We start from the raw sequence: 18,727 nt of genomic DNA, 5'->3' as shown, positions 1-18,727 counted from the left end.
ACAGCTTTCTCTAGAAACTCATCAGTCAATCATTGTTTTGAAGAATGAAGGCTATACAATGCTTGAAATTGCCAAAAAACTGAAGATTTCACACAAAGGTGTACACTACAGTCTTCAAAGACAAAGGACAACTGGCTCTAACAAGGACAGAAAGAGATGTGGAAGGTCAGATGTACAACTAAACAAGAGGATAAGTACATCAGAGTCTCTAGTTTGAGAAATAGACGCCTCACATGTCCTCAGCTGACAGCTTCATTGAATTCTACCCGCTCAACACCAGTTTCATGTACAGTAAAGAGAAGACTCAGGGGTGCAGGCCTTATGGGAAAAATTGCAAAGAAAAAGCCACTTTTGAAACCGAAAAACAAAAAGAAAAGGTTAGAGTGGGCAAAGAAACACAGACATTGGACAACAGATAATTGGAAAAGAGTGTTATGGATCTTAACCCCATTGAGCTTTTGTGGGATCAGCTAGACTGTAAGGTGAGTGAGAAGTGCCCAACAAGACAGACACATCTATGGCAACTGCTACAGGAAGTGTGGGGTGAAATGTCACCTGAGTATCTGGACAAACTGACAGCTAGAATGTCAAGGATCTGCAAAGCTGTCATTGCTGAATGTGGAGGATTTAAAAAAAAAAAAAAAAATTACAATCAAATTGTAATAGTAATTTTTCACGTTAAATAATGTCATGACTATACATTGTGATCAGCTGAATGCCACTTTGGTGAATAAAAGTACCAATGGCAATAGACAGTAGTGAACAGTCACTTCTGTGCTTGATCTCTATGACTGCATTAGTACACGTGGCATGCAGACACATTTGTTTCCTACAGGGGGCGACAGATCAGACAGCGGGGCATTATGGGGCGGAGAGATGGCATTCTAGCGCACGCATACAGACGACAGGAAGGCAAAGCTAGTGCGAAACCTGTAACACATCTTAGAGTGGGCACAGATATAGACAAACATAGCATAAACAATCAAAGGCGTCTTGCCGAGAGGAACTGTCGCTTGGTTTTGCTGTCATGGCTCAGAATGATTTGATGAGCAACGCGGAGGACGTGGCGGATCAGGTAAGAACAGAACAGAACAGAAGGCCCTGTTAGCCAACTGACACAAAATCACGGAGAGTTCAGGGCATTTCTGTCGTTTCAGAAACAACCTGATGTTGCTTACTCAAAGCAGAGTCTAGGAAAGGTCCGTGTCTCTGTTTGGAGTGAGCGTCATGTTTGCATTGTTGTAAAAGAGACTTGTTGAACAACTAACTTCTAGTCTTGTGATTCGGATCAAGGAACTCGAACTAGTTCTACTATCAAGAAATGTTAAACCCGTAAGTAGCTTGAGTAATGGCTTCATTTGTCTTCGTAGTCAAATATGTTTCGGTATCCTAATGATTATGCTGTATTTCCCAAGGCTGCTTTCTAGTGGTGATGAGGACTGTGTGCACCCAAAGTGTGAGAGTGGCGTTTAAACTTTAGGAATGATTTGAATCGCCGCGTTTAATGAAATGATGCTTAAATGCAAACGTGATTGTTGCTTTATTTTTAAGATAACTACAGTTAGGTAAAAATAAAATTGTGTTGACCGTATGCAACAGGAAAATGACATCAGGCCATCGGTGTAAAGTGGGCATGGGCATTATCCAGTAATTTTGTAGTCGAGTACCCACAAAAAACGAGTAATCGATCACTCATCAGGGACCGGCTGCACCAGCTATACCTACGTTACAACTTAGCCTAGTTGTGGCGTAAATGGACACTAAGTCACAATTTACGCACTGCTAAATATTTGAGCGTTGCACCATTAAAATTAGGTAGGATGTAACCCTAAGTATAAACTACATAATTACAGAAGACTCCCACCAGGAGTAACTGATGGAATAAAAAAGCAGACTGATATTTTATGACATCAGTGAGCTCATGTTTTGTGTGACAGGCTTCAATCCTTTCAACATACATTATGATGTTGACATTTACACTCGTTTACATTTACGAGAGAGCGAAAAAACGTACTTTTATTCGGCTCTTTAGCATGAAACCGTTCTAACGGCGCAGTTTTTAGGGTGCGTCGCCCGGTGTCAAGTTTCAACACATTCAAAAAATATATAGGACATTAAAATGAATAAATGACTATTTTTAATGGGAATATGATTTATTACAGCTGACAGTTACGTGAGCAGACAAGGTTTGAACATCAACCGTAATGAGATAAAACTGAAACACAGCTTTTTAACACTTCTGTGTACAAATTTGAAGGCTGTTTATTAAATCAATACGGATAAACGTCATATTATGCAACTACACATTACTTTACGGAGAGCTTACGTCCTACTAGTTAAGTCTTGCCTTAAGAACAGGTGGTGCAACCAAATTAAGCACTGACTTAGTTACAAACTAACTAGTAACTACTAAGCCCTTAGTGTGAACTTTACGTCCTAACTTATGTGAGAATTAACGCACAGCTGGTGCAACCCTACCCTGGAGCTTACATAAAAGCTGTCACATTTTTATCATTTGTGAAACATTTTATAATGTCACAAAATCAATTTGCGGTATTCGAGTAGTGTTTTAATAATCGCGTAGCTGGTGCCGAACGAGTACTCGATTAATCGATTACTCATACACATCCTTAATGTAAAGTACATTTGTGTTGTCCGCATTGTATAAGCATTTTACCCTCTCAGTAGATTTGCATGATTATTGTTTGTGTTAGGGGGTCTTTTTTATGCTGACTGTTAATTATTAGCAGTAAGTCATTTTAAACCTTTAGTTAAAGGTGCAGTATGTAAGATTCAGAAACCCTTGTTATTAATGACACCTGCGGCCGTTAAGTGAACTGCAGCCAGCTACCTGTTGCTCGTGCTCATGCACACACTCCATTGGGACATGAGCATTGGCCAAAACAATGATGTAACGTACAAAGAGACTGAACGTGATTCACCGGCATCATGATGACAGATGAGGTAGCATAATTAAAATTACACAGTTATGATTGTTTTACTACAAACTTTGAGACTAAACTAAAACTACTTATCAGCTAACATAGCACACTGATACACACATACAGCTACATACTACCAAACTATACTGGACAGTTTACTGTTGCACTGCACTGTTGTGTTGCACTATTGTATGTTTTGTATGTCATATGTTGTACTACGATCAAGAAACCAGCATATTTGCTTAAATGTATCCTGTATACCTGACTTTTAGTATATAGAGAAGATCGTTTAAATTATTTGAAAGTTACGAAGCAAGGTAGCTTGCAATTCATCAGCGTTAGCAGGCAAGATCAAGTTAGCTAAAATTACGCAGATCAATCCTTATGGCACTATATTTCACATGCTTTGCAGTTTTGTAAGCTTACTTGTCCAATAAGAAGAACGCCAATTCAGGGTCAGTTTTGATCCCCAAAACCGAACGAAGGGTCCCTCCAGGAATCAAATGCCCTGCCGATTTTCACTCTAGTTTTCGCCCGACCACAATCACGTTCCCGCTTAGCCAGACGGGATTCAGTAGATAAATGTTTTTTTTTTTTTGGCTTACTCAGAGTTTGTGTAGGAGTCGGTGTTGTGCTGGGAGTCAGACGTTTACTGGATTCCATCTCTAAGATAACGTTACCTAGTGTTGCAGTTTGTTGTCGCTGTTGAATAGCAGAAGCACTGAGGCAAGGCTCTCGAGAGCGCGCACAAACATCACATCCTCTTTTTAAAAAAAATAGTTACATATTGCACCTTTAATAAGGGTTTGATGAATGTTTTGTGCCTGCATCGGATGCATTTGCCACCATTTTATCAGTCCTGGGGTTGGCAAGGCCTTTAGTGTCATTATCTCTATAGATATATTGCTTTATTATAACCTAATCTTCAAGGATTTTAGTTTAGTCATTTAGTCCCATGTCGATGACATCTGTAATCATAATAATTCATTATTATGCTTTTTTTCAACTTCATTCACACAATATTGCTTGATTCTGGAATTCTGTCTTGCTTTGCCATGTAACCCATACTCAATATTCCTCTGCTGCTTGGAAATAAGGACCTCCAGGCACACTGATTGCAAAAAATGTGTTGACAGTCAAGCAGACATTGCCCCTGTGGTCTCTTCCCATTCATTCAGTCTTGCTTGGTACTTGTTTAATGCTGATTGGCTCACTCTCGACTGAGTGCTGATGTAGATTGTCTGGAGGCGGGGCTTAGCAGAGCCCTCTGTCAAAGCTCAGTGTTGTGTTAATCACAGGCAGATGTAAGGAGTATTATTATGAAAGTCTGCCCTGCATTTATCAAAGTGTTATAATTAAATGCAAACATAAGGTAGCTTACAAGTAGTAATCTAAATTATCAGACCAGCAAACAGTAAAATTTGGATCCAAATAGCTCAACATGAAGTAGGCTTAAAAAACAAATATAAGCTCTCTGATTCTTGAAATGAATCTTACAAATGAAGCTTAAAAGTGACACCTTAATATCCGTTTATAATAGACAATAGTAAACTAATATTGCGTTAAACTAATGTTCAAGACTGTGGAGTTACTGAACAGCTCTTTATATAGTTAGGGATAGTGAATAGAATGAAAATTATCTCATTATTTACTCACCCTCATGCCATCCCAGATGTGTATGACTTTCTTCTGCACAACACAAATTATGATTTTAGAAGAATATTTCAGCTCTGTTGGTCCATACATTGCAACTGAATGGTGACTAAATCTTTGAATCTCCAAAAAGCACACAAAAGCAGCATAAAAGTAATCCATAAGACTCAAGTGGTAAAACCCATCCTCAGAAGCAATATGATGATAGGTGTGGGTGAGAAACAGATAAAATTAAGCCATTTTTTTACTATAAATTCTCCTCCCTGCCCAGTAGGTGGCGTTTTACAGGAAGAATGCGAATCGCCAGAAACAAAAGAAGAAGAATGTGGAAGTGAAAGTGGAGATTTATAGGGGAAAAAAGGACTGAAATATTGATCTGTTTCTCACCCACATTTATGATATTGCTTCTGAAGACATGGATGAAACCACTGTAGTCTTAAAGATTACTTTGTGCTGCCTTTGTGGGGGTTTTTTTAGCCTCAGTTCTGGCCACCATTCACTTACATTGCATGGACCTACAGAGCTGAGATATTCATTCCTGTACATCTCTGCTCAACAACACCTGTTGCATGAGGAAGTGATAGTGATTTATAGACCGCAGTATTCGCTGCAATTCAAATGCTGGAAATGAGTCATGAACACGGCGGTAGCATATGGATGTACATTTGGCCACCTGTGCGCTGATATTGGCTGAAAATGTAGGGGAAAGTGAAAAGGGTAATTGGAGCTCAGAGGTTGAACGTTGAACAACACCTGTTTGAGATGCTGCCTCAGCATTTGCTTGATGTAATATGTAAGTGAATAACCAAAACATTTACACATTTGAGTAGGCGTACTGTAAATTTGAGGAAAATTGTCACATCAATAGACAGCTATTTATTCCTGGTTCTTTTTGTTGGTTTAAAAGTATCAGATCATTGAGGTCATTAGTGTAACGTGACACTGGGATCAGAGTAGCTTTTCTAATTCCATAAATCTGGGCTAGACACCAAAAATAAATGTAACACCATCCACCTTTCCTTTTAACATTGTTCTGTCTCAACCGGGTCCTGAATGCTGACTTGGACCTCAGGTGTGGTCTCTAATTATAGTCCAATATTATTGCCTTAAAGGGATAGTGCACCCAAAAAAGAAAATTGTCATAATTTACTCAACCGCATGCTGTTACAAACCCGTAATACTTTCTTTCTTGCATGGAACACAAAAGGAGATACTAGGGAGAACGACAGCCTCAGTCACCATTCATTTTCATTGTATGGACAAAAGATGCAATGAAAGTGAGTGGTGATGAAGACTGACATTTACTTTTGTGTTCCACACAAGGGTTTGTAATAGCATGAGGGTGAGTTAATGATGACAGAATTTTCATTTAAAAAATGTCAGTTTCATTCAAAAATCAGAATTTGCATTTTAGGGCGAACTTTTCGCTTTTAAGATGACTTCAGAATGGCATTATATTGCTAATGACATGTTTTTCATGTCAAAATCTTTAAGACATAAACAAAAATGATCTTCTGATAAGCTGTCTAAGTTACTTATCTTAGTTACCAGAAATCGCTGTTTCATATCTCTGCCCTTTTGTTCATCTCTAGTTCCTTAGGATGACGAAGCAGTACCTGCCTCACATAGCGCGCCTCTGTCTGATCAGTACATTTCTGGAGGATGGCATTAGGATGTGGTTCCAGTGGAGTGAGCAGAAAGAGTATATCGACACGACGTGGGGATGTGGATTCTTCCTTGCCACACTGTTTGTCTTAATCAACTTGTTAGGGCAGCTGGGTAAGTGTAATTCATTCTATTCAATGGAAAAATCTTTGACCCAGTTATAATGGCTCCTGTAAATGTCTTTAGATTTCTGTTAAACAGTTTGTTTTTTTTTTTTGATAGAATTATTTTTTTTATTATTATTATCGTATTTCTTAAACAGGTGGCTGTATACTGATCCTGAGCAGAAATTTTGTGCAGTATGCCTGCTTTGGATTATTCGGAATCATCGCCTTGCAGGTGTGAGCAGGATTATTAAAGGAATATTCCAGGATCAGTACAAGTAAAGCTCAATCAACAGCATTTGTGGCATAATGTTGATAACCAGAAAATAATTTTGTCCATCCCTCCCTTTTCTTTAAAAAAAAAAAAAAAAATTACGAAAAAAATCGAGGTTACAATGAGGCACTTACAATGGAAGTGAATTTTTGGAGGGTTTAAAGGCAGAAATATGAAGCTTTTTTTATTTATTTTTTTTTATCCCCTTTTCTCCCTGTTTGGAATGCCCAATTCCCACTACTTAGTAGGTCCTCGTGGTGGCGCAGTTACTCACCTCAATCCGGGTGGTGGAGGACTAGTCTCAGTTGCCTCCGCTTCTGAGACCGTCAATCTGCGCATCTTATCACGTAGCTCGTTGTGCGTGATACCGCTGAGACTCCCAGCATTTGGAGGCTCATGCTACTCTCCGCGATCCATACACAACTTACCACGCACCCCATTGAGAGCGAGAACTACTAATCACGACCATGAGGAGATTACCCCATGTGACGCTACCCTCCCTAGCATCCGGGCTAATTTGGTTGCTTAGGAGACCTGGCTGGAGTCACTCAGCACACCCTGGATTCGAACTCACGACTCCAGGGGTAGTAGTTAACATCAATACTCACTGAGCAACCCAGGTCCCCAAAATGTGAAGCTTAAAATTTTATAAAAGCACTTACATTATTACTTTTGTTAAAACGTGTGTATTATTTGAGCTAAGTTGTTTAAATCGTCATTTTTACAGTTGTTATAGGGTTTACACCGTTACATCGTCATAGCAAAGATTTATTATTGGATATAACTTTATATAGAAAAGGTCAGTAATTGATTTTATCATGCTAAAATCATGTTAACTTGTATAAAGTTTATGTCTTGTGACTAGATAATTGAAACAGTATTTTAACAATAACCGATTGGCCCCATTCACTTCCATTGTATGTGTTTCACTGTAACCCAGATTTTTTTCTCTTTTTTTTATTTTTTATGAAAAGGAGGGACAAATCAAAATTTATTTTTGTGTTGATCAACATTATGCCACTAATGCTGTCATTTGAGCTAAACTTGTATTGAACCCGGAATATTCCTTTCATGTTCTTTTACTTTAACATAGAACCACCTTAGGGGCCATTCACACCAAAAGTGTTCTTGCATTAAAAAACTAGTATATTTATGCTCAAAAAATGGAACAGATTGCAGGTCTCTTAAGACATGTTTTTTAAAGGTCAAGTTCTTTTTAACTTAAAACAGAATCTTAAAATCGTGGCATTCATGAACAAGATGCTGACAAAAACAGCAAGATGTGAGGTGATGTTCAAAGACGTCCATCTACAAAGAAAAACCATTCAAAATCAGCACCAATAGATGCAAAACACGCTCCTCGTGAACGGCAACTAAGACTGTAATTAAAGGGATAGTTAACCAAAAGATGAAAATTCTCTCATTATTCACTCATCATGATATCCCAGGTGTGTATGACTTTCTTTCTTCACCAGAACACATTTGGAGAAAATAGAAAAATATCTTAGCTCAGTAGGTCCTTCAAATGCAAGCGAATGGAGATTTCTCTTTTGAAGCTCCAAAAATCACAGACAGTCAGCATAAGCATCATTGATATGACTCTAGCGGTTAATGTCTTCCAAAGCGACACGATCACTTTTGGTGCGAAGAAGATCAATATTTATGTACTTTTTTTTTAAACACTAAATCATGCTTCCGTTCAGCAGTGGTAAGCGCTTGTGACTTTATCGCATTGGCATAAAAAAACGCGAGAACTGAGGCACATGCGTCACAGCCGGGAGAGCAGCGCTGTTTACAAGTGAGAAGGAGGAATGCTGTACAGTAGCTTGGTTGGTTTTGGTTTAGATCTGTATGTTTATTTTCGTTGCACCAAAAGTGATCGTATCACTTTAGAAGACATTAATTTAACAGCTGGAGTCGTATCAATGACGTTTATGCTGACTGTCTGTGATTTTTGGAGCTTCAAATGAGAAATCTCCATTCACTTGCATTTTAAGGACTTACTGAGCTAAGATATTTTTCTATTTTTCTTTAAATGTGTTCTGGTGAAGAAAGTCATACACACCTGGGATATCATGAGGGTGATTTTTCATTTTTGGGTAAACTATCCCTTTAAACACCATCTTTGAATAGGACTATAAGTTAAATGGTTTCATTACAATCATGATCTTTATCTGTTCCAGACTGTTGCCTATAGCATTCTTTGGGACCCAAAGTTTTTGATGAGGTAAGCTTTTTGAAGGCTAAGGAACATGCAACATGGATTATGCTTTAATTTCACCTGGATTGACTTCTCTACTCTCTCTGTCAGGAATTTGGCCCTGGGTGGAGGTCTGTTGCTGCTCCTTGCTGAGTCCCGCTCTGAGGGCAGGAGTATGTTTGCTGGAGTTCCCACTATGAGAGAGAGCTCTCCTAAGCAGTACATGCAGCTCGGAGGCAGAGTCCTGTTGGTGCTCATGTTTATGACGCTGCTCCACTTTGACACAAGCTTCCTCTCAGTGAGCAAACATCCTCAGCTTGGTAAAAGGGTGAATCTTATAAAGAAATGTCTGGGGTCATATTTCACTCAAATTAAAGAAAAAAAAAAGAAATGGTGTAGTGCATAAAGAAAAAGAAGTCTATTGTAGAACCATTGAGTTTATTTGCCTTGTGACATTATTGTCATGACTGTTAAACCCAAAGTATACTTCGGTTTTAACGTGAACACTTATTGTCTGCGTAGTGCGTTCCGTCGAACGCTCACCTTTCAAAGTATACTTCATTTGACATACACAGGCAGTTAGCGCGTTAGACTGCTGAGAGTTACTGGACTATTTCTCTTCAGGAGTTTAGACCCATAAAGATGTCTTTATAGTCCTTCAGACTCAAGTTATACAAATGCAGGTATCTCCTGACCTCCTCATACACGCGCTCTTGAAGTGCACATCCACTGTTGTTGTTTCCACATTACCCTCCTGTTGTTTAGCGCTGAATACATCTCAAGTGCTTTATGATGGCTTAACGGTGAGTGTTGCCACCTTGTGGACTCTTATTAGTGCAAATAATTTCAGGTGCATGTGTATACTGCGCATGAGTATGCAAGGTTAAAAAAATCATGCCGCGCGCATTCGGTGCTCGAGCACTTGCTAGTTTCCGGTTATATGCGTTTGCAATGTGCCTTAGTTGCCTAGTTCCCGAAGCTCCACTTAAAATTAGTGTTTGGAAGGAAATTATTAAGTACGGATATTTTCAGAGACTGAACATTACTGCGTCTTAAAAATTCAGTGGAATAGCAGTTTTTAAAGTTTTAATTCAGCCTGAGACGATCCGAGAAAGCAGTGGTTGGTAAACACTTCAAGTGCATTTCACTGTTTCTTCTCACTTGAAGGTCTGTAGCAGACATTTAACCACAAATCAGCTTGAACCGCACATGACAGAAGGTTGAAAGACTAGAGAAGGGTGTCAGCACCAGCACTTTTAGAATGAAACAACTACATGCTTCAAACACTCCAGTTCTCTATGTGTAAGGGAGGAGGGAGAGATCTGACGAACACACCCCGTTTTTATTAAATACATTTATTAATTTCTGTTTTGTGTAACTGTGTTTCATTGATAAGTATATCGCTCTATGTTATGTAAATGCATAAGTAAAATAGCTGCAAAAGATAATGAGTTATAATATTAGATATATTTAATCGCAGTTAATGTATTTATTCAATTGGACATTAAAACTGCTTTATTCCACTTGGAGTGATTTTTAAAGCTTGGTCAGAGTAAGAGAACGGCTAATTTATTGAGGAATCAAATCCACATGGGACATTTAACAAAAGTAAAGTCCTGTGCATTCGTTGAAGCTCAACAGGTATAAAATATCATCAATGAAGGAAACACGTGTTAAAAAGATGGCCAGTGGTGGACTGACGCAGAATATAAATGTTTTATTTAGCTACATTTGGAAAGAAAAATATATATATATTTAGAGGTAAATTATACATTTGAGATTAGTCCATTAACGCCAAAAACATTATTTATTTCTTAAATCATCTGATGGCCCTAAAGAGTAGAAACGATCTGCCTTCCCTTGGATAAACCTCTGCTGGGCCTCACTTAGTAGAATGCGGAAGCAGTTGTGCAATAGTCCATTGCAAAAAAAAAAAAAAAAATCATTCTTATTACTGTAATGTAGAAAAACAATGTCATTGTCTGGGTGCCAAGAAAAAAAAAAAAAAAGAAAAAAAAATCTTTGTGGATTAAAATCAGCATAAATTCAGTATCACAAATATTACTATATGGTATTCCTAAAGTTGTCATTTAAAAATGTATTTGATTATCACAAATACAATTTAAAAATCCTATGTATATTAAACATTTTCGGCATGAAGATTAGTTGTTTGTTTGGTTTCTCCTTTTATTCATTTTCACTGTTTTTAATTATTTGCTTCATTGATGGATCTCACCTTTTACTTGCCATGTAAATTGCATTTGATGCTGATATGGCATTAAACAATAAAATACATGCATACATTACTACTTGAATAATATATCATTTAAATATTGTTTTTCACTATACAGTAATAGGAATTAGTTTTTTTTTTTTTTTTCACATTACAGTAGGCTACTGACAATATAGGGAGTGCTTAATTGTTATGAAAAAAACCTTTATGGTGCTAAAATTGTCTTCATTTTCTTTTTGTTAAGTATAATTATTATTTTTCTGTTGTCTTTTTTTGTAATTAGTAGTTTCAGCATTGATGAGGGTATTATCCTCACGGCTTAATCACAAACTAATCAAGGCTTTCATGTTAACATTGGAAGCTCCTCTAAAAAATAGCTACCTAAATGGCAACTGGCAAAGAAATATGGCATTTAGAATATTACAACCATTTCTCTAAGCACTTTTTTAATAGGCTTGCATGCAGATCTTTCAACAACTTTCACATTTAAAACGGCCTTCACGAATAAATGTGGAGAATCAAGTTAGCCTTTTCTGCGTTTTTATTGGTTATACTCATAAGCCCAGCTCTGTGCCATCTTAAGAGTTGGCAGAATGTCAAAAAATGCTTAAGGCTTACTCATAATACAGAAGATATTGTGATTGCGTTGCTCAGGATGTGGTCTGGCTGTAATGCAGCATTTGTGTCAGTTGCTTAATGATACCCTGATTCTGACGGTGACTTAAACCATGATCAGTTTATCCTAATACTGTAAATGTATGGTGTTTATTACAGTGGGAATGTCATTCAGACTGAACATGATGTATTTGGCATTTCAAACATGGTTGTTGTAAAAACAAGACAAGTTGTCATCATTGATCTCATAAAATGTCATTTGTGGAATAGTTCAAACCCATATGACTTGCTTGCTTGCATAGAACACAAAAGGAAAAAATAATGAATATCCCAGTCTTTCGAATCTATTCTATACAGTGGCAGCTTAAAAAAATAAATAAATAAAATTAAAAGTAGTCCATGCTGCCTGTGTGCAATATTCCCAGTCTTCTGTAGGCATACGATAGGTCATATGGTTTTGGAACGACACACGGGTTAGTTAATGATGACAGAGTTTTCATTTTTGGGTGAATTACAGTATTTGTTAAGGTATAGTTCACACAAAAATGAATATCCTCTCTTGATTTACTTACACATTTGGGATAGCTTAAAGGTATGACTTTCCATCTTCAGCAGAAATGAAGTGAAATTTTTTTATAAGCAGATTTCAGCTCAGTTTGTCCATACAATGCGTGTAAATGGGTGCCATCAGGCTGCTGGCTGTTTGACGGTCCAGAAGGTATATTTAGGCAGCATAAACGTAATTCACATGACTCCAGTCGATCAATTAATATCTTCTAAAGCAAATCAATAGGATTGTGTAAAACCAAATCGATAATTAAAACTTGATTAACCTTTAAAAAAAAAAACGCTTTCTGCCAGCAGTCAACGTATCAGTGATGTAAGCGCTATGGCGCGTTCAAGCGAGAAGTTGGAAGCGCGCGCTTTGTATACAGAGGAACAAATGTCACGCGAGAGTTAGTTCATTTCAAACAGCATCTCAGCACTGGCCGGAAGCAACGATGTAAAGTTAAAAACGTTTTAATTATCGATTTGTTTCTTACACCAACATTTCGGTTTGCTACAGAACACATTAATTGATCGACTGGAGTCGCGTGGATTACTGTTATGCTGCCTAAATATGCCTTTTGGACCGTCAAATAGCCAGCAGCCTGATGGCATCCGTTTACATGCTTTGTATGGACAAACTGAGCTGAAACCTGCTTATAAAAATCTTAATTTCGGTTCTGCTGAAGAAGGAAAATCATACACATCTGGAATGGCTAAAGGACAAGTAAATCATGAGAGAATTTAAATTTTTAGGTGAACTAACCCTGTAATGGTTTGCCTACTCCATTGCAATAAGCCTTTTTTGCCACTAGAGGTCAGACGTGCACAAGACATTTTATCACAGAAATTATTTGAGTGTTCCCTTTTCCTATATATTTGTGCATTAACCTAAAGTCTCTGACTTCTTATTTCTCATGGTAATTGTTTTTACTGTCACAAAGCTCATATCTGTGTTTATATCCGTTTGGCTTAGATCTTGCAGAACATGGTGGGAACAGCTCTTATTGTCCTAGTGGCTATTGGCTTTAAGACTAAGCTGGCTGCTCTCACCCTGGTCATCTGGCTGCTGGCAGTCAACGTGTACTTCAATGCTTTCTGGACCATACCAGCCTACAAACCCATGCACGACTTCCTCAAGTACGACTTCTTCCAGACCACATCTGTCATCGGAGGCCTTCTGCTGGTAGTAGCACTAGGTCCAGGTGGAGTGTCTATGGATGAGAAAAAGAAAGAGTGGTGAGACTGGACTGAACTCAAACGGCTCACTCGTTCGCTCTGTAGTTTGCCCTTTGAAAATAGAATTTCCTTGCAGTTATGCCTCAAAGCAGGTACACTACTTAGGGAGGACTGAGCTGAATTGAGATGTGACCTCATAAAGATCCCAGGACCAACAGAACGACCCACTCTCCACATCTCATGCACTGTCTTTGTTTTCATCTTGCCTGCATACTGAATTATTTCTGCCAAGCATTTTAGACATTAGGTTATCATATTTATTTTCTAAGTATCAGGTCAGATTCTGTTATTTGAACCCCCCCAAATCTGTATTATCCATGTTATACACGTTTAACTGCCATAATTGAAGGAATAACAAATTGTTCTCCATTGCCCTGTCATTTTGCCCTTTTCTTTTTTTCGGGGTGCCAACTGCAGTCAGCTTACCAAAGACATCCATTTTCTTCATGTCATTCTCTATAGTAATACTTATGCCTTCAAATTCAGGTTACCTATTAGTTCATCAAGATGAGAATTTAAAGTAAATCAACATGAAAGTAGATGTCATTGAAATTTGTGTTTCTATATCAGCAAGAAGTTGTTGATTAATGGGTCAGACATTGTCAAATTTGCTGTCACTGGGCTGGTTTTAAAGGATTGGTTCACCCAAAAATGAAAATTCTCTCATCACTTACCCTCATGCCATCCCAGATGTGTTTGACTGACTTTCTTCAGCAGAACACAAATGAAGATTTTTAGAAGAATATCTCAACTCTGTAGGTCCATAAAATGCAAGTGAATGGGTGCCAATTTTTTCAGTGGTCTAATTAATGTCCTCTGAAGCAAAACGCTGGGTGTGTATGAAATAGATAAATATTTAAAAAGTGTTTTTTTTTTTTTTTTTTTTTTTTTTAATTCACGAGGGTCGATGTCAAGCGTGTTGGCAAGTTCACGTGAAAACTGCCGCATGAAATACGGAAAAAATAAACAGAAGCGCCGTGTTGTTTACAATAGAGGAGCATATAGAATCATACATAGATGCCTCATTCGGCTGGTTTGAATATGTCAACTGCACGCCATCTTGGAACAGTGAACAAGAAGAGCTGTTTGAATCGGTTTAAATGCAAGTGAGTGAATGGAGGAGATGACCGAGCTCTTTGCTGCATTAGCTGCTTTTGTGTAGAAACAGTATCGCAGTCCATAGAAACATTTGCTAATAAGGGATCTATGTATGAATATCTATGAAGAGGAGACTTACACACTTGCGTTACGTTACAAACTTCATTCTCGTCAATGTACAAAATTCAAGCTGGCTGAAAGCAAACATTTTTTGTAAAAAAAGTTTTAAAAAATGTATCTGTTTCATACACACCCAGTGTTTCACTTAAGAAGACATTAATTAGACCACTGGAATCATATGGATTATTTTTATGATGGCTATATGTATTTTTTGGAGCTTCAGAAAGTTGGCACCCATTCACTTTCATTTTATGGACCTACAGGGCTGAGATATTCTTCTAAAAATCATAATTTGTGTTCTGCTGAAGAAAGTCATACACACCTGGGATGGTATGAGGGTGAGTAAAAGATGAGAGAATTTTCATTTTTGGGTGAACTATTCTTTAAACTGACATTTGTTGATGTGTTGAAATTTGCTACACACTGTTGTTTTATTTGGCTCAATGGGCAAGTCCCTGGTCTTTCCCTGTCCAACAGGCCAAACAAGTCACAAAATAATCAAAATCTAGGTGAACATAGAGAAAACAAATCTCTTCATGCATATTCTCTACCATTTTTAAAAGTGTGCAACATAAAGATGAAAAAGTTAAATGGCCTTAAAGTTTATTTCTTAAAAAAAAAAAAAAATGAAAAGAAAAAAGCATTCTTTAGATTTGTTGGCTTCTCGTGTCAGTGTAAGGAATTATTAGTTTCATGTTCGCTGTCTGTTGTCAGGTCACTTTGAAGTTTACAAAACAAGCAAGAGAGTGAGATGAGAAAAATTAAACCCTGTGGTTTGTCAAACTCTTTGTACAAAAAGAAATAACAGAAAAAAAAAATTGGTTTTCTAAATGTTTTAAATGTTTGTTTTGACATATAAAGGGAAAAGAAAAAATGATATCAGTTGTTTAGTTTTCTTTTTATCTTCACAGTAAACCATGCAAAAAAAAAAAAAAAAAAAAATTAAGCATAAATAACAATAAAAACTGAAGTGATATTCAAAAAAAAGCAAAACCCCTCTTGTCTACATGAAAACATACATTGAACAGACATTTTGTCCAATGAACGTAAATAAGTACTGCTTGTTGCTTGGTCATAATATGGTTCAAACTCTGTCACCTTCACAACAATCAGGTGGAGCAGCATGGCCTTCCAGAGGTCGGAGCTGAAGAATGAGGCAACTTTATAAGGAAAACAGGTATTCAAGCAGCAGGATATGAGTCTCTGTGGATAGCAGATGACCATCAGACTGGACAGTCTGTCTTCACAGTTCTCAGAAACTCATTCTCAACAATCAACAAATTGACCAGAATCATTAATGTCGTCATTTAAACTGCAGTGTTGAGGTGTCAAGGTATCTCGTTGCAATTATTTTTTCTTTCTCTTAATGCGTATATTAATACTTGGTACTTCAATGAGCAACGCCACCCATTTGGCAAACTGCCGGCAGCCTTCTCTCATACACATTCACAGTTTAGAAGACGCTTTCTCACCGCTTGCCTGCAAGTGCACATAAGGATTGAGCGCAACCGACACAACTGCCTCTGTCTGCGCCGCTGCACCTGCCAGTAGCCGACATAGACCGCATTTATGTGCATCACAGACGGCCAGCTGGGCTGCTGTAAACCTCAAGCGACAACCCTTAGGTGATTATTATTAATGCTTTAATCATATTAAATAAAAATATATATTACATATTTTATTAGTCTTGCTTTTCTGTGATATTTCTATACAGTAGAGGAAATGCAGATGTGAACTCAGGTTCAGGTTTTATTATTTGTCACACACATGAAGACTTTTGATTAAAAGTTGAATCGGCCTGCCATGCTGCGGTTGTGATAACTTCATATATAACCACTACTGTCATGAGAAAAAAATAATAATAAATGACCGATCAAATGAGATATTCTGAAAGTATCTTGCACCGTTTAAATTATATCCCATTATAATTTGACAATAGAGTTGCAATAATGATTGGATTGTGGTAATTATATGTTACTTTGTTAGGAAAGATTGGTTGTCAAGATACATTTCTATACCAATTTTTGGTTTATTTGGAAACTGATTGTCCATCGACAACGATTGCAGCCCTCCGTTTGAGCAGTAGATGACGCTCCGGGTGTTTCTAATGGTATATATCAGGACCACCACTGTGCTTAAATGTGATATTAAAAGTCTCATCAAGGCGTAATCATCATTCAATTACTTTACCCTGCCCAGTCTTCAAATAAGGTACTGCTGTTCTTTTATAATACAGTGCTGTGAAAAAGTATTTGCCTGATTTCTTCTGTATTCTAAAATACAGTTTTTAAATTATAATGTTATTTACTGAAGCAAAAAAGTTATCCAACACCAACTGGGCCTGTGTGAAAAGTATTTGCCCCTCAGTTACTAAATCCCCAAATCTATGAAACTGCATTCATAATGGAGTTCAGCTGGACTAGACACACCCAGGTCTGATTACTGCCAGCCCTGTTCAATTAAATCAACACCTAAATTGAACTTTTTCAGCGGCATGAAGTTGGCTAAAAGGTCTCACCCAGTAGCACACTATGCCAAGGTCGAAAGAAATCCCAGAAATGAGGAAAAAAGTGATTGAAATACATGAGTCTGGGAAGGGATACAAAGCTATTTCAAAGGCTCTGGGACTCCAAAGAACCACAGTGAGAGCCATTATCTCCAAATGGAGAAAACTTGGCACAGTAGTGAACCTTGCCAGAAGTGGCCGACCTTCCAAAATTCCTCCAAGAGCACAGCGACGACATGTCCAGGTAGGCACAAAGTCACAAGAACAACAACCAAGGAACTGCAGGCCTCTCTTGCATCAATAAAGGTCACTGTTCATGACTCCACTATCAGAAAAACACTGGTCAAAAATGCCATCCATGGAAGAGTGGCAAGGCAAAAACCACTGCTAACCCAGAAGAACATTATCAGCTCATCTGAATTTTGCCAAAACACACCTTGATGATCCTCAAAACTTTTGGGAGAATGTTCTGTGGAACTGTTTGGAAGACAGGGGTCCCGTTACATCTAACATAAATCAAACACAGAATTCCACAAAAAGAACATCATAACTACGATCAAGCATGGTGGTGATAGTGTGATGATGTGGGGATGCTTAGCTGCTTCAGGGACAATGTGACTTGCAATAATTGATGGAAACATGAATTCTGTTCTCAACCAGAAAATCCTAAAGGAGTACGTCCGGTCATCAGTCCGTGAGTTGACACTCAAGCACAACTGGATTATGCAGCAAGACAGTTATCCAAAGCATAGGAGTAAGTCCACCTCTGAATGGCTTATTAAAGTTCTGGAGTGGCCTAGTCAAAGTCCTGACTTGAACCCAATTGAGATGCTGTGGCAAGACCTTATATGGACAGTTCATGCTCGAAAACCCTCCAATGTGGCTGAACTAAAGCAGTTCTGCAAAGAAGTTTGGGTCAAAATTCCACCAATGTTGTGAAAGACTGATCTCCAGTTATTGGAAGTGTTTGGTTGCAGTTGTTGCTGCTAAAGGTGGCACAACTAGCTATTAAGTTTAAGGGGGCAGTTAGTTTTTCACATGGGTGGTATAGATGTTGGATAACTTTTTTGCTTCAATGAAAAAAAAAAAAAAAATATATATATATATAATATATATATATTAACTGTATTTTGTATTTACTCAGGTTGCCTTTGTTTCATGTTATATCTCGTTTGAAGATCTGAAACAATTTAGTATGAAAAATACACAAAAACAGAAGAAATAAGGAAGGGGGCAAATACTTTTTCCACAGCACTGTGCATGTTCTTTGCTACTTTTGTGTTTCTATGTGGATTTCATAATTGTCAAAATGCAACTATACATAAAGGTTGGCCTTGTTTTCATACTGAGCATGAGAGTATAACAATTATATCAATTATATAACCAAAAATATCTGATTTAATAGCATCTTTTTTTTTTTTTTTTTTACTATGTGATCAAATCCAAGTTGCAGTAGAGTAATACATGATATACCTTGCAGTACCATCTCAGGTAGAACACGTACATCTCTGAGATATCTGTTTAAGAGCGTT

At 37.6% G+C, this 18,727-nt stretch overlaps 1 protein-coding gene across 1 annotated transcript; it reads left to right on the top strand.

Moving 5' to 3' along the window:
* The first annotated feature begins 870 nt into the window (after nucleotides 1-870).
* LOC127439932 (surfeit locus protein 4-like) lies at nucleotides 871-15,566 on the top strand. The gene is made up of 6 exons (XM_051696231.1): nucleotides 871-1,075; nucleotides 6,188-6,374; nucleotides 6,523-6,599; nucleotides 8,822-8,865; nucleotides 8,950-9,136; nucleotides 13,209-15,566. Exons 1-6 carry the CDS (start codon nucleotides 1,028-1,030, stop codon nucleotides 13,473-13,475), a joined length of 810 nt encoding a protein of 269 aa, XP_051552191.1. The 5' UTR covers nucleotides 871-1,027; the 3' UTR covers nucleotides 13,476-15,566.
* Nucleotides 15,567-18,727: the final 3,161 nt, after the last annotated feature.

The sequence above is a fragment of the Myxocyprinus asiaticus genome, chromosome 4 (genome assembly GCF_019703515.2).
Source record: "Myxocyprinus asiaticus isolate MX2 ecotype Aquarium Trade chromosome 4, UBuf_Myxa_2, whole genome shotgun sequence".
Taxonomy (NCBI): Eukaryota; Metazoa; Chordata; class Actinopteri; order Cypriniformes; family Catostomidae; genus Myxocyprinus; species Myxocyprinus asiaticus.
Note: the sequence above shows the minus strand (reverse complement) of the source record. Positions and strands in the feature narration are given on the sequence as shown.